Source organism: Malaclemys terrapin, chromosome 10, assembly GCF_027887155.1.
Source record: "Malaclemys terrapin pileata isolate rMalTer1 chromosome 10, rMalTer1.hap1, whole genome shotgun sequence".
Taxonomy (NCBI): domain Eukaryota; kingdom Metazoa; phylum Chordata; order Testudines; family Emydidae; genus Malaclemys; species Malaclemys terrapin.
In genome coordinates, this window is record NC_071514.1 from 16,462,598 (window position 1) to 16,486,270 (window position 23,673).

Genomic DNA, 23,673 nt, shown 5'->3' on the forward strand with positions numbered 1-23,673 from the left:
TTGATCCATCTGTGAGAGTTCTAGCTGTTACTTCTCCAGCTGAAAACAAGAATCCAAACAGAGAGGTTTAAGTTCAGAAACACTGAGGAGCCATAATTTAACTGGTCTCAAAAACCAAGGGGTGTGTGTGTGTGTGTGTGTGAGAGAAAGAGAATAAGGCTTCCTGCAGCTAACGTTCCAGCCACAAGGTTCCCTACTTTCAGCACTCCACAGTGAGCAGGAATAGCTCTCATCTTTTCTTTTGTGTGCAGTCATCTCAGCCTAAATCTTCTGCTGACCCATTAAGCTACATTGTCTGATTGTTTACAGCCACTGTATGAGGAGGCTGCATTTCCCTTGCAGTCCTGGCAATGGTTGCAGAGGGCAGAGCCGGTTCTAGGTCTTTTGCCGCCCCAAGCAAAAACAAAAAACAAAAACCTCCGAGAGCGCAACTGTCGAAGCAAAGAAAAAAATCAAAAACCCTAAACTACCCGGAATGCTGTCCCTGGAATTGTGCCACCCCAAGCACGTGCTTGGTTTGCTGGTGCCTAGAGCCGGTCCTGGCAGAGGGGCTCTGACCTTGTAAATTTCTGCTCACCAAAAGCAGTGCAGGGTCCTCCTACATGTCGTCATCATCTGATACCCGTGTTATCACTGCTTTGCTTGTCCTTGGTGCCACAGACAAGCAAAGCAAAATGTATGGATGATGGTTGTCAATGACTCATACAAAACAACCACCCCGCCCCCTTTACAAAATAGCCAAAGTAACTAACATGAGAGTTCAAAACAAAACTAGGATTAAATAAGAGGTTGTTTTATTGCATCTTGTTTAAATGTATTTAATCAGTTGTTTTTGTTTTTATATTTAACTGACAACTCCAGACTTTTTCCTCTCCCTCCCCGCTGTTCCAATGCTTTGTTGTGGTAATATCCTTAAGGCTTATGTATGCCTGTGAGAACATTCGCAAAGAAAGGCTTGTTTTCATGAAGACATCTCACGCGCAATACAGTTCTTTCCAAAATCCAGTCAGCCCCATCACATTGGCAGAAGGCTTTAGCAATTGTATTTCAATGTGCCTGGGGACACTCAACCGTCTCCGCTGTTCTCTCATGCGTCTTCCTTCCCCCTTCGCTTTCTTGTTTGTATTTAGTGCTTTGCTTCCCCATGGGACTGTAACACTGCACAAGAATCAGTTCCCAGCCTTTCAAGGAGGTGTCAGGATGTCTCTGTGGCAGCATCTCCAGGGAACCCAATGTGCTAAAGCAATGCAAAGAAGGGGGGAAAAAATCACCCTTAAGAAACCGTTGTGTTCTTGGGACACTATCCTAAAAATATTCCATGACTGTGGCTCTAGTGTAGTTCCTCTAGTTGGAGGCCAATATGTCTGAAAATATCTCTGGTCTCTAGTTGTGCTGAGTTGTGACACAGTTGGACTTACTTAAAATCTAGAGGACCGTATTTGGCTCAGTTTGATGGGGCCTGTGTATAGGAATGTGGTTTATTATTCTAGAACCGCTTGCCCTCTATTCCACCTTGTAATATGTGTGGGGATTTTTTGTTTTGTTTTTTAAAAACATAAAGCAAGATGGAAAAACCAGGAGGAGCTTGAACAGATCCAATGGGATTGGCTTTTGCCTTCAGTGCAGCTAATGCAGAGACACTTAGCGAAAGTCTTGGCTTTTAGATTCCCAGAACTCCCCAAACCAAATCTATTTGCCTCCATTTACTGCTACATTTGCATGGCTGGCTGGCAACTCTGCACTGTATAAGCCATACTGCCCTCACAGAGCAGCTGAGTGGAATAATAAATTCATTTCTACTCCAGAGTTGTAGGGCCCTGAAAAGACACTGGAGGATATACAGGGTTTTCCCTGTCTCTGAACCACACCCCACCATGTAAACAGGAATCCAGGTATTCTTAAAAATATTTTAAAACATCAACAGTCAGAAATCCCAGAATCCCATCTTTTCTTGGACAATTGGTAAAGTTAACCACAGTAATGGTTCAGATGTCTGTGTGGCACAGATTCACTGAGTAGGAGAACCAGAAACAATGAAAGCCACACTTTTTTTTTTTCTTTGTTTTCCCCCCTCTTGTGTAGCCTTTCTATGACCTGTAGCTTCTTTCTCTTGTTCTACAAAATATTCTCTAAGCTAAATGCATCTGGAAACCAAGCTTTGTTATGATTTGCTGGAAAATTCTCCCCAGCCAGTTTCTGAACTGTACTGTAACACCTTGCATGGCCCTGCTACTTGTAACATAGGTTTACAGGTTTGAACCAGTTTTCCTCTCCGCAACAGTGGCAGTGGAAATAGCCGTGGTAGAGCCAGGGCGTAAAGTCAACTTGCATTCTTCTCAGTTGGCTGTCATCAGCACATTGCTGAAATTCTGGAAGCCAGGAGTTAAGACGCTCTAACTATAGCCCTATTTATTATAAGTTTAGTATTGGAGAGAGGGCTTTTAGTGGAAACCACAATAATAAACTTTGCTATAAAGTGGAAGAAGCAAGTCTCTTTAAAGTATGGCTCTGGTTCAGCTCAGAGATTTCTATATAATTCCTGTATCAGTGCCCCTGTTGAAATGTTTGCTTGAAACCGGCTCCTTCTGCTAGATGAACAAAACCAAGCCTAATGGCCTTTCAAGAGATGACAATGGTCATCATGAAAAGAAATTCTGTCCTCGAATAAAGCCTGGAGAATTGCTGTCTCCAGGCCATATGGGATGCTGAGAGCAATTCTCTGATTTTAAAGCAGTTCTGGAGCCCAATTCAAAGCCCAGTGAAGTCAATGGGAGTCTTTCCTGTGGACCTAGTGGTCTTTGGATTGGGTCCATAGTGACAAGAAGCAGTTGCTTCCAAACAAGGTGAATCCCCAAGTTAGTTTGGTTGGGATTTTTCAAAAGGGGAGGGAGTGTTGAAAACAAAGACCCTTTCTACCCCTTAAATATTGTCCTTGCAGCACAAGACCTTTTCTCATTTCTTTTCAAGTCCTTGAACACTGACAAGCATATATTTTATCTCTTTCCCCACTCCCTCACACTATTTTGCCAACAGAGGAGACTGGCTGCACGTTGCATTATGTTATCCCAAGGAGGCTGTTTTCACCATTGTGGCAGACATTTACCAGCGACAGACGGGGAGAGTACACAGTGTAAAACACTACCTAGCAGCCCCTTCCTGGCCCAGTGTGCTCAACAGGACGGGCGAGCGGCTCTTCTACTTCGACAGTGCATTGGGGTGAGTGGGACTGTATAACTGACTTCTAACCACAGGCCTCAAAACTTGCCAGGACAGCCATCTTAAGGAAAGAGCATCCCACATTAGGGACCCTTCTCCCTCATCTGCCTTCCCTTATCTCCCACTATGGCCTGCTCCCTCTGTGTTCAGTGCTCGGCTCCTCACTCTAATGTCTTTCAGACATGTTTCTGAGAGTGAAGAATGTATTGGTGATGAGCAGCGGTGCATCACTAGGGTGAGGAAGGGAGAAGTTGGATAGTTAATTTGGGGCAGGGAAGAGAGCAGAAGAGGCAAAAGGGTAGCAAAGCAGGAAACGAAAATGAGGGGGAGGTGAAGAAAAAATGGCATCGGTCCTGTAAGCCATCCATCACCTTCCAAAAAACTTCCTCAAGCTTCTGGGTGGAACTTGGCAGCACTAAGTTAGTCCCGTTTGAGCCTCAACATTTGGCGTTGATTCCAATAAGAACCGAATCCCAAGCCAAAGTTTTACAAGCTTATCTGCATTCTCTGAGCTTAAATCCTGCTAGCACAGTCTGTCTTGTGCTATTTTGGCACTCCCACTTCCAGCTGAAAAAGGGAATTCTGGGTGCAGAAAATATAAAATAATGAGGGAAGATAACCGAGCATTTGCAAACTTTGAAACTAGTTAGTCTTGTTTAGACTTTTGGGCAAAGTTTCAGGGTGTGTGGGTGTCTTATTTTATCTGACCTCCAATGCCCAGGTCTGCAAGTTGTACTTATTGTGGTGCTATCTGCGGAAGCAATATATTTTAGCCTTTTGCTGGAATTGACAGTCAAGTGGTATCAGAACATAAATATTATCATATTGATTTTTAAATGGTTATTCAGATTGATACATGACAGACACTAGTAGTGTATACATCTCTGCCTGACTCCATACCTGTTCCATCTTCACTCTGCAAACCCTCTGTGCTCCTTCCAAAAGAAAATTTAAGACTGGGGGTCAAGCTATGCTCTGGTGTAAATTTGGAATAACCTCTTGGAAGTCAAGAGTTGCTCCAGATTTACACTTGTGTCACAGAGAGAGCACAGTTTGGCCCATTGTCTGTATTAAAGGTATATAAAATGCAGGGTTATGAAGAGCATCTTTGTGACAGGCTGTGAGACTTTGAACTGTCATTCATGAAAGCGAGATTAAGGGAAAAACACAAACAAAAATTGTGCTGAGATTCTACTGCTCAGTGATTTTTTTTTTTTTTTTTTTTTTCCCATTGAGAAAGTTGCTTCTCTCTCTCCTGGCTTCAGACCCTTTGACAGTGCTGGGGGCTATACCCCCCCACCCCCCCCCCCCAGTGTCCACATCACTAGAGTGGTGGTCACTGCGTTGATATACATATTAAAAACCATCACACCTCAAGAGACTATCTATCTGGAGTAGGCGACCATCATAGGGTGCTGATTCCAGTGCGCAGTGTGTCTGAGAGACTTAGAACTACCTTTCACAGTTTGTGTGTCTGAACTGGTTAAAAGGGGGAATTCTCACATTTTGACAGTGTGAGGCAAGCCTTAAAGAAGAGGCAGAGTTGCCCCTCAGGTACCTTTCAAAAGAAATTCTAGGGGCAGACAAAATGTGCTCCTGAGCCCAAATCCTCCCCTCTGTTTATAACCGTGTGGCTCCCATGGCAGGCAGTGGCGTTTCACAGATACGTGAGAGGTTTCACAGATGTGTGAGAGCAGAATTAGGCCCCCAGTATTGAATTTTGCAGAGCAGTGCTTGTGGGAAACAAAAAAGTGAATTAAAAACAAAACAATGAACAGAAACAGCATTAAGAACCACAGGGGAATACAGGATCTTCGCAAGTCCAACTGTTATAACCTCCCTCACCCTTCTCCACTTCGCTGAAACTCTTCCTAGCCGATACACGTCTATCCCAAGGATATTAGTTTCTTGTGCTTAAGAGACTGGATGGGGGACTCAGGTTCTAGGCTCAGCTCTGCCACAGACTTCCTGTGTGACTTTGGACAAGTCATTTATGCTCTGACTCAGTTCCTCTCTATTAAATGGGGAAAATAATCCTTTGTCTTGTCTATATAGAGTGTAAGCTCTTTAAGACAAGAACTCTCTTACTGTGCATGTATAGTGACCAGCGCAATGGGGCTGCAATTTTCGAGACCTGTGGCTTCTACCGTCATACAAATAATGAATAGTAGTAATATTAATAAGACCCAAATATCTTCCATTAAAGAAAAATAACAGAGAAACCACAGCTTAGTGTTCTGCTAAAATACTTGCAAAAAAGGTACGTGTACCTTTGTACACAATGTGCACTGCCCATTGTGCCTAACCTACCAATGCAACGAACACTGAAGTCAGGTCACAAATGTCAGATTTTAAAATTAAAAAAGGAAAATAGTCATTCATTCAAACATTGTATGTGACCAATCAAATCCTGGAGTGTATATTATGCCATGTGGGACTCAGCAATGCTGTGAATGTGTTCTCATGATAGGAATTGTGAAATAATTATTTGCTCATTTGTTCTCTCCTTCAATCTGTACAAAATGTTACCCAAATGGTGCACACAGATTATTTACCAAGGAAGTGCATGCGAAAGTAGTTACTCATGAGGGTATGCAGGGGACAGAGCCATACGCTGCCTGCTGTTCTTTTTGACTTTGAACACACAGATTGATGGGCCTGACCTGACTTGGTTCTGGAACTACAGGGCTGTTTGTTTTTTATTTAGCTAAGCTTTGCTTTTTTTAGTCCGACTGAAAATAGATGTTGAGGTTTTGGAGGTTTTATTAGCTTTTATTTCATAATCCGTGGGATGTTCCCCCTTCTCTTCAGCCACATGTGCTAGATCTCTGGAGATGAACCAAGTGTACTTATGTTTCCATTTGCCTAGAAGAAGGAGCATTAAAATTAACCCTTTTCAATAAAGCTCAGGTATTTTCCTGATAGTATAGCTGAGCTGTTTGTGATTTAATCCAGCCTAAACTACAAAATAGACAAAGTTGAAAACATACTTAGGCTCATTTTTCTAGCTGCTCTAAGAGAATTGGTACAGTGGCTGCTTCAAGTGTTACTTCTGCACACTTTGAGATGAATTTTGCCTGGAAGGGACAGTCTGGGATGAGGCAATGCAAAGGCAGAGAGCCCTAGTGGGAGCTGCTGGAGTCCTCTGCCAGGCATAATACCTCCAGGACTATAGGGAGAGCATGGCTGCTACTCCATTCTCTGGCCAGATGCAGCCCAGCTCTGGTAGCCCTGTGGAAAGGTGGTGGGGAGGTGGCTGGCTCTCTCTAGGTGGTCTAGTGGTAATATACTTGTGTAGAATTTGTACTCCATGTGCAAGGACAGCAGTTGTTCCAGGCCTCCACACCAAGCCACAATGACAAGGAGCTATTTGCACCCTCATGCAGAACCAGGCATAGGCGCTGAAACTAGGGGTACTTAGGGTGCTGCTGCACCCCCTGGCTTGGAGTGGTTTCCATTAGATGCAGGGTTTACAGTTTAGTTCAATGACTTTCAGCATCCCCACTATACAAACTGTTCCAGCGCCCCTGGAACCAGGCAGAACCTGACTTGCTGGTTTGTCCATAGTGTGCTGTATTATGGGTTACTAAATAGGATGAAGGTATTGAAGTAACTTTCCTCAGAAAAACATTACAAGGGGGAGTTTCATGCAGTACAGATCCTGTCTCTTGCCAAATACTCCTCTGATGGCACCCCAGATAGCTCTGATCCTTTTGTTCATTTTGTAATGGTCTCATTTGTCAGGTACCTATTTATCGTCCTCCAAGCTCATGAAGCTCGAAAAGGGCACAGTTATTGCTCTCAGCAAGGCTGTGAACGCATTAAAATCGTCACACACATGTCCTCGAAGGATTCCTGGAGTTGTGCCCTTAACCCTTTCCTGGAGAATAACAGGAGACTAGCTACACAGCACTCAATGTCTCAGCGACTGACTGTGCCTTGCAGCCAGTGTGGAGCCCCACAGGTACAGAACTGAATACTTCTTTGCAATGCCAATCAGAACTTCCTCTGTAGAACGTAAGCATCTTTATAAGAAGGTAATATTCACAAGGTATGCAGAAGGCCCTTAGGCAATTCCCTCTGCTCCTAAACATGACCAGAAGGTAGGATAGCGTAGTAGGAGGGTCTGGTTTTCTACAGCATTTTACAGTATGCTGCAGAGACAGACAACTTCTCTGAGGTCAGTTAACTAGAAGCAAATGAAGTGTATATTTGTAGCAACTAAAGTTGTCACTGGGATTGTTGAGATGTATTTAGCTTTGAATTCAAACATACTTATATATAATTTGCTGTTCTTCAAGCCAGGGTATGATGATCATGATCTATCTGTATTTTAAATGAATAGCCATGCAGATTCTGATCTCCCTTACTTTGGATTTACACCATTGTAAATCATGTGAAGTCATCCCAGATTCACACCAGTGCAACAAAGAGCAGAATCTAGTCTATACTGCACAAGCAAGGCATGTGCATCCTTAACACGTAACTGATTATATGACATTGTACTCGGCTTATTAGCTAAGGTGATGAGATTCTTTTGAACAATGACCATTGCCCACATGAAGTATATGATATCCTGATTCAAAAATACAATGCAATTAACTTCAGAATGAGACAAGGAGTAGACCATTTCATAGATTATAAAGCCAGAAGGGCCCCATTGTGACAATCTAGTCTGATCACCAATATAACAGTCCATAGAATTTCCCTGTATTAATTAATGCAGGGGCATTCCACGCAGATCAGAGGACACTGTGGTTTTCCAGACCTTTTGGACATATCTCTTCCAGAAGGTGGTAATTTCAGGACACTAATCACCATGTTGGCTAATCATTGTTATGTGATCCTATTCCTGGAAAAACCTCTTCCTTTCATGAATGGTACCTGTAGACTGTAGAACTGACTGTTTCTAATGAAGCATTCAGAGAGGCTCAATATGTGATCTACACATAGGTATAGCCATCCAGATTGCAGCTTTACTTAAATGTTTAATACTGTTGCCAAAAAATTATATAGTAACTCAATTCTACTTTCTATGGCATCTTTAGATTCACACTAAATAGTCCCTTACACCCTGATCCTGCAAACACCTATGCATGTGCTTACCTTTTAAAATGGATTTAGAATTTGCAAAATTCAAACGATTGCAATGACATTATCAACACTGAAAATTAACAAAGGATGATATTTTTACAATGCTCATGAGTTGTTTATTCCCCTGCCTTTTACCAGCGTTGCCATCCCCCCTCCCCCAAAATTGGCATTCAAAATTCTGTCCCATTTTTCATTCAGTTCTAGTACCTTTTACTCACATAAGTAAAGTTAAGCATGTGCTCTTAGGCTTACTCTGCAATGAATGCCATTGAAACCAGTGGGGCTGCTTGCAGAATAGCCCTAATGAATAGGTATGAGAATGATGGAATCAAGCCAGTTGTCAGTAAAAGTCAGAAATATATGGTGGTGGAAATAAGAGATGAGAGAGAATGCAAACAAACAAAAAAACCAGCAGAGGTTTAGGCTACTGAAACAGTCCGCTCCCCTTTGCATCTCTTTCAGCAACTAATGATCAGTTTTCTAAAGGCATTCTTGTTCTGCACCAAGTTTTTATACAGGAGGATGGAGGAGTCAGGGAGGGTAAGAAAGAGCTGGAGTTGATAGGCAAGTATAACTAAGGTATTTAGGCACTGACAACCCTGTATTTGGAGGTATCTACTCTCAATTTAGATTGATTTTGAATAACTATTTTTAACATAATATTTAACTTCATCTCTTCAAGCTAAATGTTTAATGAGTTTTACATGTTTGTGATTAAGGTTCATAACCTGCAAAAATATGCACTTTGGAGTATTTGCAGGATGGCATTCCAGGGGTGTGTGGTAGGGTGAAATGGGCAGTTGATACAATTTGTTAATGAGCAAATGTTTGAGAGCCATTTTTTCCCCACCAAGCTTCTTCCCTTCATATAATTACAGGTTGCTATCACTAGTAAACCCTCAACCAAATATGTAAGAATCCAGATCCAGTCGGTCAGTAGAGCTGACATACAGAATCACTTGAAGCCAGCTTTCATTAAGGTATGCTTTCTACCAGACTTGAATTCGTGATTAAATAGGGGAACTCATTTCCTGTAAAAGTTACTGCAAAAACTTGAAGACCGTGAAAGCAATAGAAATGGGAAGCTAGATTAGAAGATTCATCTGCATTGTTTCTCTTATTTATAATTATGGGGACTAGCATTTAGCTCTAAATAAAGTTAGTGGGAATTTTGACTGTAATAGGACCAGTATGGGGGCCTTAATAAACTATAACTATTATGCCCAGCTCTATTTAGTACTCTGGGATTTACAGCTATGGGGTCATATCTGAACATCTTTCAAGTTTTTCTCATTAGACAGTATGCTTGCATATGTACTGTTAGAGTGTACCTGTGCATTTGAGATGCTGTTACTGCTAATGAATGCCAGCTAAGGCTAGTGTGGCATCCTTATGGATTCAGAGTAGCTGGGATTTATTGTCAGTTGCATTGGTTCCTCTGCACTCCCTCCCCCATCCCCCCCAAAAAATCAAGGCTGAATTAACTGAGGATGCATCACTGGCTGTAGTGAACTGTAAAATGCATGTAAGTTACTCTATGCAGTTTATTCCCACACAGAGCTATTTAGAGATGATAGGAGAAGCCAATGGTATTTCGTAAAACTTTGGAGTTTTCCAAAGTTTTAATTCCAACCATTATATTTGAAAGGAAATTTTAATTGTGAAAACATGTATATGGAACGTAAAGGCCTAGAGAATTGGGGGTAAACACCCAAAAGAACAAGCTATGCAGCTGTCCAGAACTCTTGTTTTACCAAATGAAACTCAAGCCTCAAGTGTGGTTCTTAATTTATAACCTGCCGTTTCCAAATAAGTCTTAAATTTGGCAAAATGAACTCTCCCAGGTCTCGGAAGCTGAGCCATTCATCTGTGATTTGTGTCAGAAAAGTCTGTTACTGGCATCCTAAACAGCTTCTCTCCACCACTCCATGACCCACAATTAATACCTACCCTTGACCCTGGGTTATCCTTGTGTTTCCTTTTGTTCTGTGACCCTGCAGTGGCCCCTTTCCAATTCTTTTTTTTCCCCCTGTTGGAACTCCCTCCTCCTTCCAACCCTGAAATCTCTGTGCTCTTAACTTTGAATATCCTGTTGCACGGAAAAGCAGCCCTAGCGGTTTTTTTGCTGGGTTTTGGCCAATGTATATCCAGGCTCATCCACCTTGGGCCTGTATTCCCTGGAGATCCCATATCAGAAGCATGAGATTTGAACTCATTGGTGATTAGGGTTGCCAACCCTGCAGGATTAATTCCTGGAGACTCCAGGCCAAAGATTAATCTTTAATTAAGGATTGTCATGTTATTAAATCTCCAGGAATACGTCCAACCAAAATTGGCAACCCTATAATGGTAATAAGGGTCTAGAAGGTTTTGAATCATTTGAGCACTAGATCACCTCATGCCATGTTATGCCTCTTGTGCAGAAATCCTAATAAAATCTATCCGGCACTTGCTGTATTGTTTTTAAACCTGATTTTAAGAATAACATTGAAGGAGCAAAGAAATTTAGAGTTAATGCTTCCATTTCATCAGTGTGCCTAGGTATCTCATTCCATAAGGTATTAGTACAGAAGGTCACCCATAGCTAAGGTTACAATTCTTTCACTGAGGTCACAGATTCTGTGACCTTCTGGAACTTCTTCTGGGGGAGGTGTCAGCCCTGGGGCTGTTGGAACAGCAGCCGTCAGAACAGTGGACTGGCAACCAGCCCTGGGGCCACCGGAACAGTGGCTGGGGCTGGAGCAGTTGCAAGCCCTGGCAGTGTTCCCCCCAGGGTATTCTTAGTAAAAGTCAGACAAGTCACAGGCCTCCATGGATTGTTGTTTATTGCTCACGCCGCGTCCGTGACTTTTACTAAAAATACCCATGACGAAATCTTAGCCTTACCCGTAGTTATACAGCTCCCTGATGGAGAACTACATGAGCTTCAATACCATGCCATGGTATTGAGTAGTCCTAGTTCTAAATCACTGAACTACACTGTACCTGAACTACAACTCCCATGATGCCGGTGGCAGCTTTTCCCAATCAAAATATTCCCGCTTGACAGATTTCTTAGTAATCAATTTTTTCAGTGGAAATTTGAAATTGTCCAGGAAAAGAACCATTTTTAAGCCAGGTACTGAGACATCTAACTGACCTTAAATGCACCTGTGTGAACAGAGGCTTGTTTAAAAATAGGCTGAAAACGTGACCACCGGTGTATTGCTTCACAACTCTATTGTTTTAATATAGAAACTAGGCCTTTGAGGTACAGATGCCAACTTCCTCTATTTTCATATAGCACACAGCTCACGAGACTTAGGTAAAACTATTATTCTTCATTATCTCCAGTGATAAAACCTCTTCAGGAGTTGGTACCTCTTACATAGTAATGATACGTTTTATGGAGTATAAATGCTTGATGTTTGTAATTCCTTTCTCACAGACAGGTGAGAACGGAATTACAAACACAGGAGAAAGGAGCAGAGTTTAAAGTTGCCTATTTGTCCACAGACTGCTTCAGCTAATCCTAACCTGTATTTTGGTTGCAGATAAATGATGAAATTTTCCTGTTCAGTAGTCGGGGGATATTCTTCTTGGTGCTAGACGCGTGTTCAGGAGCAGTCGTGAGTAGGCGGCACTTTGACACAGTTAGTGCTATAAATGCTGCCGGTGCAATAACTGATTATGTTCAAACATCTATAGAAGAGAGGTAAGCAGGGTGTTGAAAGTTTAAGTTCATGTAGCAACATGTGGGTGATAGACAAAGAGGAAAATGACCTACTTTTCATAGCTGATCTTGTGCCTGGTGAAATCTGACAGATTGAGACTTTTCCAAAGATCAAATCTTCTCCAGAAAATAAAACTCATGCGTCTCTCAGAGGGTTACATAGACTGCAGACGGAGACAAATTTTCTGGAAAACTGGCACTTCCATTTAAGTTAACAGTTTGTTTTCTATCCTGAGGTACATAAGGCCTTTTGCAATGACATTTGCAGTTCTATTAACTTATTCTGGTGTCCAACTGAAACGGCAGCAATTTCCTGGCAGGGGATGACTCATTTTTTCCATTGCTGGAAAGAGAGAGTTTGTTTATTCTTGCTGGTGGTTGTTTGCTTTTTTTGATAGAGAAGAATCAGAGGTGTGCCAGACTCTCCCACAGGACTTTTCTTGGGCAAGTCAGTTAATTGACCTGCCGGCTCTGTTACCTTAGATGTGCTTCGGCAATGAGCTGGATCATCTGTGTCTGTTCCACATTCCTTGTGGTTTTCTGTGTCACCACATAAACATGGAACAGCAGAGATTTATAGAAAAATTCTTGGCTGCTGGTAAAAGCAGGTCAAATAACCAGAAAACAGACTTTCACTCCAAGGCATTTCTGAGCAGTTCATGACCATGGATACAAACACTGCTGAGCTATCCCATGTGTATTGTCACAGGATCCACTCACTGCTAGAGGTGCCACCTCCTGGTCCCTCTGGAGATTAGCTCTTTCCGGGTGCTGTGCCCTCCTCTGAAGATCTCTCCGCCCATCATTCTCTCTCACCCTGCAGCCCCACTCGCTCCAGCTTCCTCTTCGTGACTTGGCCCTCTGGCCAGGTCACTATGGTCCTCTGAATGGGAAGACTGATATCCCAGAAGAAACTGGCCCAGGCAGTCTGTTCTCCACTGCCTGGTCTGAGCCACTTCCCCAGTGGCTAGTAGGAGAACCCTGATCCATCCTCAAGAGCAGAATTCTAGGTTCCAACTCAGACCCTCTACTCCGTAGCCAAGGTCTGGTCTCTCCCTCCTTTTCTGGGTTTGCCAGTCCCTCACATCTCTCTTCTCCCAGGGAGCAACTGCAGACTGCTGCTGTCAGCTATTAGGTTTTATACATGCCCTCTTTTTCCCATCCAACTGAGCCTCATCTAATTAATCCCTGCTCCCTGGCTCCTCCTCCAGGTGCAACCTGAGGAGTTAATTGGCCCAGCTAGCCACCGTAACCACTCATGGGCTTGTGTGGGGTGGACAAACATCATATGTATGTGTGAATATATGAAATAATCTATTCACATATACCCACATAGATACATACATGGTCTGGGTTCATATTTCACAGGCACAAACAGGTAGTCAGTCATCTGAATGCTATCAACTGTGCCTATAATTCATTGCAGGTGCAATTCATTGTGGGCTCAAAATTGCATCTGTGAGTTTAGAAGCCAGCCTCAGGCTTGACTGAGAATCAGATGCAGAAGGTATGAATGTGTGAGTTTGGGACTATATTGTATTTCAAGTGAATTTTTCCTGGGGGTAAATATCAATACCCTATGTAGGATATGCTTTTTCAACCATTTTTGCTTTGTTTTGGTTCAGAATGAAATGAAGGTGACATTGAAAAGGTAAAGCCCTGATTCGGGAAAGCATTGAAGCACATGCTTAACTTTAAGCATTGTTGTGTGTGATTGTAGTCAATGGGACCTAAGCATATGTTTAAGTGCTTTCCAGAATTGGGGCATAAAGATGCAACAGACACTTAGCAAGAATAGTCTTATGCTATTGTGCTATAATAATTGTCCTTCTTTTCAGCTCAGTTGTTCTTGTGTGCTCTAAAGACGGGTCAGAAATGATGGGAACCTCTGAAATGTCTGTTTTTACAAGGTTAGGTTCTGCAAAGCCTATTGTCTTCCACAAAAAAGGTGACTATATTTATGTGAATTACACTGCCATGCCTTCTTTGACTAAAATTGAAAGTGCATTTGTCTAGCAAAAATGTACAAGCACCACCTTCTGAGTTTATAAATATAGACTATGCTATAAAATATACCAATATCTCTAGGGAAAATTGTTGAAAAGCTCGAGCCTCAGAGCTAGGCAGAAATTTGAGGAATCTTTACCTTTTATTACAAATCTAAAACTGAACCCGTCTCACCAATAAATAGCCACACTCCAAAAAAAAAAAAAAAAAAAAAGGCCCCGTTTTTCCAGTGGAAATTAATCAGTTTCTAAACAAAGAGTAGACTCCAACTTTAAAATTCAAATATTTTCAGAGGAAAAACCAGCCATGAAATTAAGTTTAATGAGAGAGGAAAAATACCCTGAAATGAAATTCAGATGAGAGCAAAATGTAGGTCACGATGGAGAAAAAATATCACCAGTTTTGGACGACCCTACTTATACTTTTACCTTGATTTCCTGCAAGATCATTTGCAGTAGCAAGAAATTTTACAGTGATCAACTAATCTATAATGAAGTGCCCCTTCAGTTCAGATAAAAATAAGAAGCTGAGTCTTTTTCTCAGAACTGAAACCAGACAGTTGGTCTCCCTGTTCTTTTTAATGTTTTCTTGCACCTCTGCACTTCCCAAGACTAGAAGCAGACATTCCAAAATACCATAAGAAGGGCTTTTCTCACTGTAGTCACAACCCAACTGGGAGTTGAAGAAACCCAGATCTAAAAAGTTTTTTCCAGCGTTCTTTCCAGACTAAAAAACTTGATCATTTTGGATGAACTAGATTGCAATCTGGACTAGGTGTTTGTCCATCATTCCCTTTAATGGAGGTGGCTAGCACTGTCTTTGCTGGGGTACCTATTCCACCCTTATTACCACTTCAGTTTCCAGTCAGTGGATTGACTTCTTCTGCAAGGAAGGTGAAGTGCCTTTTGATTGGTTGTCCCGTGTTTGTTGCCCTCCTGGGGCCTCATCCAAAGCCCCAGTCAATGTATTTCTTTCCATTGGCATCAATGGTTTAATCAGGCCCATCTAGAGTTTCATATCCTTGTTTTAAAATCAATAAAGATATTTGTAAAGGACCAAAAAGGAAAGGGGGGGTGGGGAATACAGTGATACAAAACTGTGGCCCAATCCTAATACCATTAATTGGTCCTTAGGCAGGCCAAACACCCGCTCTGTTCAGACTGAAAAAACATAGCAAGGTCAGACCTTCTTAAAGTGAGCTAGCGCTTGACCCTGGTGCTGCTGCAGATAAAACTCCCATTGACTTCTGTGGTAGCAGAATAATCAAATGAAGGGACATCCAGATTTACGTCTGCACTTTGTCTTCCAGATCAAATTCCGCCCCCAAGTGCACACAATTCCCATACAAAGGGAGTTGTATGCATGCACCTGAGGACAGAATTTGAAACCGAGTACCTCCCACCATTGTGCTGAAGAATTGCATAGCTCCAAGAATATCAGAGGTACTCGATTATACTATAGTGCCCCAGACCAACAGACTTAATCTTGAATTTCCTGTCTCTTGCTGATTTTAGCTGAAATTCTTGTCAAAGGTTTAGTGTGAATGTAGCAGCCATGTGCACACTGTGCTGGCGGTGCCGTATTTCCACACAGTAATCCTACTGGAAAGTAGAAGGTCGGCCAAGTACCGCTTTTGTGGAGTAATTCCTTTAGTTGATAAGAAAATCAGTCAGTCAGCCATCTATGATTCGGTTTGATACCTCTTAAGCAGAGGTCAGAAGTGGAATTGGCTGTATTTTCAGTCACACTTCTTTTTTTCTTTCACATCTGTTTACAGCAGTGAAGTAACTTATCCAGAAAATTTTTATTTAAACTTACTCTGATGCCTGGTTTAAATAGCCATGTTAACTCACTCATATTATTCTTAAAATGAGTGGCGGGCATACACTTTAGAGCAAGGAAGGCAGGTGTGCCTTTGTGCTCATTTTAGTTACTGATCAGCTGTTGTTGTTTTTTTTAACTTTGCAGAAAATAATTTTCATTTTTTAGCCATTGAAACCCTAAAAATTTCAGTCTTTGGCAGAAAACCAAAATATTTTCAGTTTTTTATGAAAATACAGAAATTTTTGAAGAAAATTTAAAACTTTTTTTTTGTTATTTTTTGGGGATCTAAAAACCCTTCCTGATCAGCTCCATTCAGAGTACTTTACATGCATGATTCTGTCCTCCACCGTGGCTCTCTGTATCACTACTCTGGTGGTGTAGAAAGAAATGGAAATGCTTCTCACAGAATCCCCCTATCTTAATGAAAATCCGTGTTGCTGCAGGAAGCAAAAGGTGCTGTAGTTTGGTAGGTAGCATTTTTTGAGTCAATAGTGAACTAATACTTCAGCATGATGCTAGGCAACAGTGTGCTGCTGCTCTCTTTTGGGTGAAATAAGAAACCAAAGAACTGGCTTTTCAGAAGCGCCAGGGTGCTAGTCCAGATGTCCATGACAAACTTGAATCTGGGTAATTATATTAAAATTCCCCCCGATGCTTCAGTTGTATGCAGTATTTGACTCCACAACTCTGACATTGTCTGGCAGCTATTTTAACAGGGCTCAATCCATTCCAGCGGTGGTTATGTTAATGAGGCTTGAAATATTTCCTCTAAATGCATGTGGTTTGAACCTGATTGCACTGAAGCCACTGTCAAAACTGCCATTCACCCTTAGCGGGAACAGGATTGGGACCTTGTTGCCTGGAACTGCAACTCTTACTCACATGAAAAGTGTTTACATTAATAGTCCTGTTGCATGAGTGGGATTGAGCCCACAGTTTGCAAATAGCCTTGGGATCATTTACAACAGAAGGTATAATACAAATGTAATTTATTATTAAAACAAAAAGACACATACGGGGAGTCAACACAGAGAACAACAGCTTAGGCATAGCCGAGAAAACTGATCTAACCTAATAAAATAAGGATTCAAAATTCCCTAGCATTTTCATCCAGTCAGATATGAAAAAATAACTGCATTTAAAAACAGACCACAGAATATTAGTCCCACTAACTCAAACCTGGGTCTTCCATCACCGTTAATAGAAATTCCTGAGGACAGTGCAATCAGAATACTGCTTCAATGTGGCTTATCTCAGGCATTGTTCCTCTCCTTCATTCTTCCTTATGTTTTATAAAACGTTATGTTACTGTAATCCAACCAAAGGGATGGCCAAAATGTTTCCTTGATCTGTGCAGTGGGTTTGTGTCATGACAATAAATGGTTATTCCCTTAACCCAGTGATACAAAGGGTCACGCTTTTTGTCTCTCCTTTTTCAGGGAGTTTTGCTATGCTTGGATATAAAGGACAGGCCAGACCCTCCTGGATTAAAATCCTTAACCAAGCTGCTAATCAGAAAGCTGCCTTTCTACAGCATTATGTTCCCTTGATGTTGAGAGAATACAAATGTTCAGCTAACCCTGCAGAGTTTTAGGATTCTTTCTGTATCTGAACCACTTACAAAACAACTCCAGAGAGGCTGGGGAAATCAGACAATTTAATCTTGCTACGTTGTTGTTGGCTTAACATCAGCCAGGCAAATCCGACAACTCAGTATAACTTTGGATGGTGTTGTTTTTATGGGTTTGTATCCGGCTGATGTTTTTTCACTTGTATTTTTTATAACTAATAAATATATTCTGATCTTACAAAGTGTGGGTAAAGCTTTGTTTTTCAAGTAATGCGTGGATGGAATGGTTTTGCTGGGTTGGGAGATGGTTAAAGGCCCTAAAGGCTACTTTTTCCCAAGGAAACCAGAACATACCTGCCATTTGGTACAATCCGGTGCATTCCAAAGGTGAAAATTTGCTCCTCAGAAGCATATGAGCCAGGAATGAAATTTAGCAAAGAAAAGTTCACAGTATCCAGGGAAGAAGGTGAACCTCATCAGAGGTAGGCAACCCCAACCCTTCATTCTGCCTTTAATTTACACTCCGGAATCCAATGACTTCCGTTCAAATCTAGGTCTGCTTTAAAAACAAAACACAAAACAAACAAGAAAAAACATCTGCCACAGCTCCTTAGATGAACTGAAGTTAATAAAATCAATGTGCATCAACAGATAAGCTCACAATAATCTTGTAATATCTTCTTTCTCATCAGGCTTATTATATACAATTGTTGTGCAATTGTTTCTATCCGTAGCTAATGACTAGTGAAAGCATGTCTACTCTACTGGCAAGAAAATTTGATTAAAATATGAATCGAGATAAGTTGTCCTGGTATGGTAAGGCCAAATCTTACCTTCCTCAAGCGATGCTCACATGGACTTTTCTCCTGCTGATGTCAATAGCAGTTTGGTTGTATAAGGCAGAGTATCTGGGCCATTGCTGGCACATACCGGCTCTTTCTTTGTGGTTTTTCTTTAAATTGCTGCTTCTTGCAGTAATTAAGACATAATAGCATTGACTGGAAAGTGGGAAACAACTGGTATTGACAACCAGGTATTGACTTATCTGGTAGTGGCTGCACTGAAATTTTGGTTAACATTGTGCTACCGATAATAACAATAAAGGAGGGGTAATTTTGAAACAATGCAGGTAAATATCTGGTTTTGACAGGTGCAGCAATCCAAAATGCTGAGAATTTTAAAAACCAATTGGACTAAAATGTGAAATGTATTTAGATTTGTTTGACTGCTAATAACGACAGGATTGTCCATAAAATGTTCTCCAAACTCCTTCAGGGTATTAGACATTTATTAATTAAGGTCACATTCTAGGTGCTTCACTGATCTGGGTGATGGGCCTGATTTGAACAGCAGGTGTGTGGATGCAACAAGGAAAGGATATTATTTGGGAGGGAAAAGGTAAAATTCTGCTCCCATTTGAAGTCAATGGCAAAACTCCCATTAACTTCAGGGGGCCCAGGACTTCACCAAAAGATTCTTGAGTCAGCTGCTGACTAGAATAAACTTGCAGTGTAAACAAATGACATGATGATTTTGTTCCTATTATTACTGAGGGAATGGATTTATCTGAGATTTTACTGTGCTAGACGTCAAAAGCTGGACAAGGGCTTTTATAGTTTTAAACTGAAATTAGGGTTTCCTATGTCTACAGACTGCAGAGTGCATGGAGAGTTAGGTGCCAGGGGACTATTTTGGTAACCTTTGCACCCCAAAAAATAAATCAGCAATTTTTATTTGATTTCTTTTTTCTTTGTTTATAAAATGGCATGTTCCTCAGTGCATTTCCTGGGAGGCAGTTGTTCATAGAACAATCAGCAGTACAGCCAGCATTTAGTGACCACTTTTTTAGCAGTGTTGGCTGAGGCCAAGAACTAATGGATTGTGTCATCATCCAGAATATTTTCTCATCCCTGGGGGTTATCCTTCTAGTTTCAGATCATTGGCAGGTCAGTGATGGGGAAGCCTGCAATACTGTTATCTTTGCTCTATGGATAGAAAGAGTGCTGGCCTCCTCAGCTGTCGATCAACACTAAATTCCCAGGAAAGCTATATAAAAGGAAAAATTAAAATTGCAGGTAAAACTGATTGTTCAAGTAATATGTCTTTATTGTGAATTAAAGATCATGTGATCCTCCGCTCAGATCAGAGAACTGACGTCCAGTGGCTAAATGCTGTAATAAGAACTTAAGTGCATCTTAGGCACATGCAGCAGAATCGCTTCTCATTCCCATTCTGTCTTTTCCAAATGAAGCTCTGTCACTGCAGTTGATGGACACAATTTAGGGGTTTTCTAGAGATGTGAAGATGCACTCGGCATGATTTTTTTTTTTTTTTTTGAATGCATATGATGAAGTTCAGTGGTATGAATGAAGCACTTGATAATCTGTTGTGGAGCAGAATGAGTGTGTTGAGTGAGAGCAGCAAGAGCTTTCCCATAATTCAGTGGGGGAAATGGGACTTGCTGTATCTGCAGGTGTTTGTCAATGAACACTGCAAACAGTAATTTTTGTCATATTAGTGACACACAGTTAAAGTCTAGGTTGTTTGTCTGTTTATATTATCTTCATCACCATGGTATACAAGCTCCTGTCCTGTTGGCCCAGATGATGGGTAGGTTGGATAGCAAGATTTAGCAACGGTGCAGCATGTTTCTCAGCCCTGTTGAAAAAGTTAATTGTCTGTCTAGCTGTGTGACAATTTCAGCTTCAATGAGGGGGTCAAACAGACTGAATGGAAGGGAAGATGGTTCAGAATGAAAGGCCAGGCCAGGGGCTTTCAAACTCTCCCCCTGTGTGGTCGTCATGACTCCATCTTGCTTTGGCATCTCCCTTGACTGAGACTGAATGAGGTGAGTGAAATTCTGACTCAAATGATGGAGTCAGTCATATCAGAAATGTTAATGCATAGATGTTGACATCATTTTTATACTATATGTATAAAATTTGTATACATATATGTGAATGTAATGTCTATAAACATACCTATATGTCTGCGATGTGTGTATAAATCCATGTTAATAGATAGCCTTATAGAATTTATTTTGGATAAATTGGTAATTTTATACTAGTCCTTCTATAGAATTAACTCCACTTCTTTCCTCAGTATATTATGTAATGAGAGTGTTGCATATTAAAGCTAAGCCTTATTTCACTGGGTAGACCCATATTCTGCACCAGTGCTTTGTTTCTCCTTTGAATTTTTGATACATGTGCACACGTTATGGGCCAGGGAGGTGAGGGCTACATTACTAATATCTGTTCTGTGCTTTGAAGATTTCACAGCTGAAACAACCAAAGAGGTTTTTACATGTTGAAGTTAGTGTTTTGTTGGCTAGATTCTGGCTCTCTGATGAATGGCTTGCATACTCACTGTCCAGCAACGTCATGCCACTGACATGGGACCAAGCCATTGTGCTACAAAGCCTACGTGATTCAGAGCACTCTGAGTGACTTGATCTCTTGAGCCTATGAGGTAGGACACCTGAGGTGGTCAGAGAGAAACTGCCTGAGGAGAGGAGTGGAATGTGGATTCATTGCCAGAACAACAGGTAACAGAGCTTTTTTTCTGGATCATTAGCCAGACTGAGGAAGACCTCGATGAGGTTCAAAAGGTAATGTACAAAGTGATGTGATGAACTCTGTGGGCCACTGGAGGAAAAGGAAGCAGGATCAAGCTCTATATGAGGTGATGAGTGTTATATAAAAATCTAGATAAGGTGAGGACTGAACCCTCCAAGCAGCACTGTTAAGTCCTTTTGAACTCCTGTTATAACCTGATTCAGTTTTCTGAGGCCATCAGAGCAAGAGGCTGAGAGTTTGAGCCCCAACATTGGATCAAATCACTGATGGTACATGCTCTTTATTATCCTGGAGATTTATTTGATCATATCAGACAGGTCCAGATCCTGAATCCTAGTAGTATAACGCAGAGTCCTAAACCCAGTCTAAGGCTAACAACTGGTGAAGGAGAAGCTGGGGGAAGGAGAGTCATGTACCCAACCTTCTGAAGAATACCTTTCCTCCCAGAATTAAGCCAAGTGGCAAGTGTCCAGGGGAAACAAGCAAGGAGCTAAGGTGAGCCAGACACAAAGAGTAACGTGCCACAAAAGCAAAAAGAAAAATATTTGCATCCCAATGTGGAACCCTGGGTAGTGCTGTGTGACTATCCCGTTGGGCTGCTGGAAACACTTTCCTTCCAGTCAGGGTAAAAGAGACCCCAAAGCTATGAACATTTAACAAAGGACACTATTTCCACCTGGACACTCAAGATACTAGAGACAAACGTTTCAAAAGCTGCTTCTAAATTTCAATGGCGCATGCACTAAAAACCGCCTATATGAGTGTGCGGGTGCAAATGAAGAGTCTGGCTTAGACCTCTTCAAAACTTGGCCCCATTTGTCCAGGGAACTTAGCTGTATTTGCAAAAAGTGCTGTGCTGCATCTTAGCAAATGTGTAAATGCACCCACCTCCAAATGCAGCCAATATGTGCATTACATTATGCCACCAATTGCCAGTCTGAGACAACTGGCCATCTTCCTGAGTAATACACAAAGGCTTTCCTTCTCCTTTATTTGCAAAGGGTAAAATTTTTTTTAAACCACCTAAGTCTCATTGACTTTGTGAGACGTAGCCTCCTTCATGCCTAAATCACTTTTGAAAGTGGGACTTAGGCTTCTAAATGACCTAGGTGTTTTGAAAAATGCTACCCAAAACTTTAGAGGCCTATGGGTCTGATTCTATGAAGTGCTGATCTTCTTCAACTTCCACTGAAATTGGTAGGAGATAAAAGCACTCCGCACCTCCCAGGATCTGCTTGGAGGAATCAGAATGAAAGTACTTGCAGCAGGTATTACATAGAGAGGAACTGAACTAAATCCCCTTCCCATTGGGGGAAAATGTTAGATAAATTGATAGGGAATCCAGGTTGAGAGCGAGCGGTCAGGTTCTGTTTCTGGCTCAAGTATTAAGCCAATTGTAAAGAATGATTGGTTCAACTATTCTACTTCAAGATCATCACCTTTATTGGGTTCCCTTTTCCCTTGCCTCGTCACAAAAATCTGCCTAATGTGCAGATGGCAAAAACAACATCAAACTCATGTAAAGTACCATTTAAGATTTAACAATGATGCATTTATGACACTGGGGCTAAGGTTGTGCAAGCATTTGAATTGGAAATCCCTGGATATGTGTTTGCATGGTGTCAGGGCTGGATCAAGGCTTTTAAATAACTACAGTAATGTACTAGCAGCAGGGCCAGCTCTAACTTTTTTGCCGCCCCAAGCAAAAAAAAAAAAAGAGCGCTGCCCCGCCGTAACTCCCCCCCCAAGCGCCATGCTGCCCCGTCGAAACACAAACACCCCGAGAACCGCACCGCCGAAACACCCCCACCCCCAGCGCCGTGCCACTGAAACACCCCCGAGCACCACGCCACGCCGCCGAAACACAAACAACCCACCCGCCCGAGCGCCGCCTGGCCGAAACCAAAACAACAACAAACCCAAAGTGCCCCCCGCCACGCCAAGATTGGCTGCCCCTTACCAGGTGCTGCCCCAAGCATGTGCTTGGTCAGCTGGTGCCTGGAGCCGGCCCTGACTAGCAGCCTGCTGTGCGATGGTTCACCCTAGCTCAGGAATGTCAGTGTAAAGAAAGGCAGATGCATCCAAGGTGAAGAAAGCCAAATGTACTTGTCAAGTCAGTTTTCCCAGCTTGAGTTAAGATGTGAAATGGCCTGTTACAGGCACAGAGCAATGTTCTCTCAGCATAGGGAATGTGAACTGTCATCACAAGTGTGATGGCAGTAAAAGGACAGCACAGGCGCTAATTAAACCTCCCATTCCTTTCTCAGAAATCAGTTTCCTGATCAGCCCAGGGCACTTTGCATATGAACAAGGAAGCTTCCAATGCACTTTTGAACTGGCCACCAAAACACTGAAATCTAAATATGGGCTCAGACGAATCTTTCCTAAGTATAACGAAAGCTCCAGTTTTCACCAAGCACAGCATGCAGTGGGACACACAATCTGGTGATGATGTCTCTCTGATATCACTCAGCTTGGCAATTCCATTAAAAGAAACACCAAATCATCATCTCTTTTGTCTCTCTTTAAGTATGTGTACTGTTCTGTGCAGATCTGCACTGTGGACCATTGATCTTACAAAGAGATTCTAGAGTAGCTAAGGAGCTATATACTTACCCATGTCCATTTTCTGTTCTAGTTTATAAAAGTTCTTCCTTGACTTCAGTGTGAGA

General features: G+C 41.8%; 2 protein-coding genes across 2 annotated transcripts in view; both read left to right on the plus strand.

Moving 5' to 3' along the window:
* LOC128844024 (cell surface hyaluronidase-like) overlaps positions 1-17,665 on the plus strand; it is a 64,674-nt gene extending 47,009 nt beyond the window's left edge. The window contains exons 17-22 of the mRNA XM_054041304.1: positions 3,034-3,216; positions 6,961-7,180; positions 9,189-9,290; positions 11,844-12,004; positions 13,861-13,970; positions 17,293-17,665. Coding sequence (XP_053897279.1) covers positions 3,034-3,216; positions 6,961-7,180; positions 9,189-9,290; positions 11,844-12,004; positions 13,861-13,970; positions 17,293-17,447 — 931 coding nt within the window. The 3' untranslated portion in view covers positions 17,448-17,665. The remainder of the gene's footprint in view (positions 1-3,033; positions 3,217-6,960; positions 7,181-9,188; positions 9,291-11,843; positions 12,005-13,860; positions 13,971-17,292) is intronic.
* The window catches only part of CEMIP (cell migration inducing hyaluronidase 1), a 144,894-nt gene that overhangs the window by 47,304 nt on the left and 73,917 nt on the right, over positions 1-23,673 (plus strand). The window lies entirely within an intron of this gene.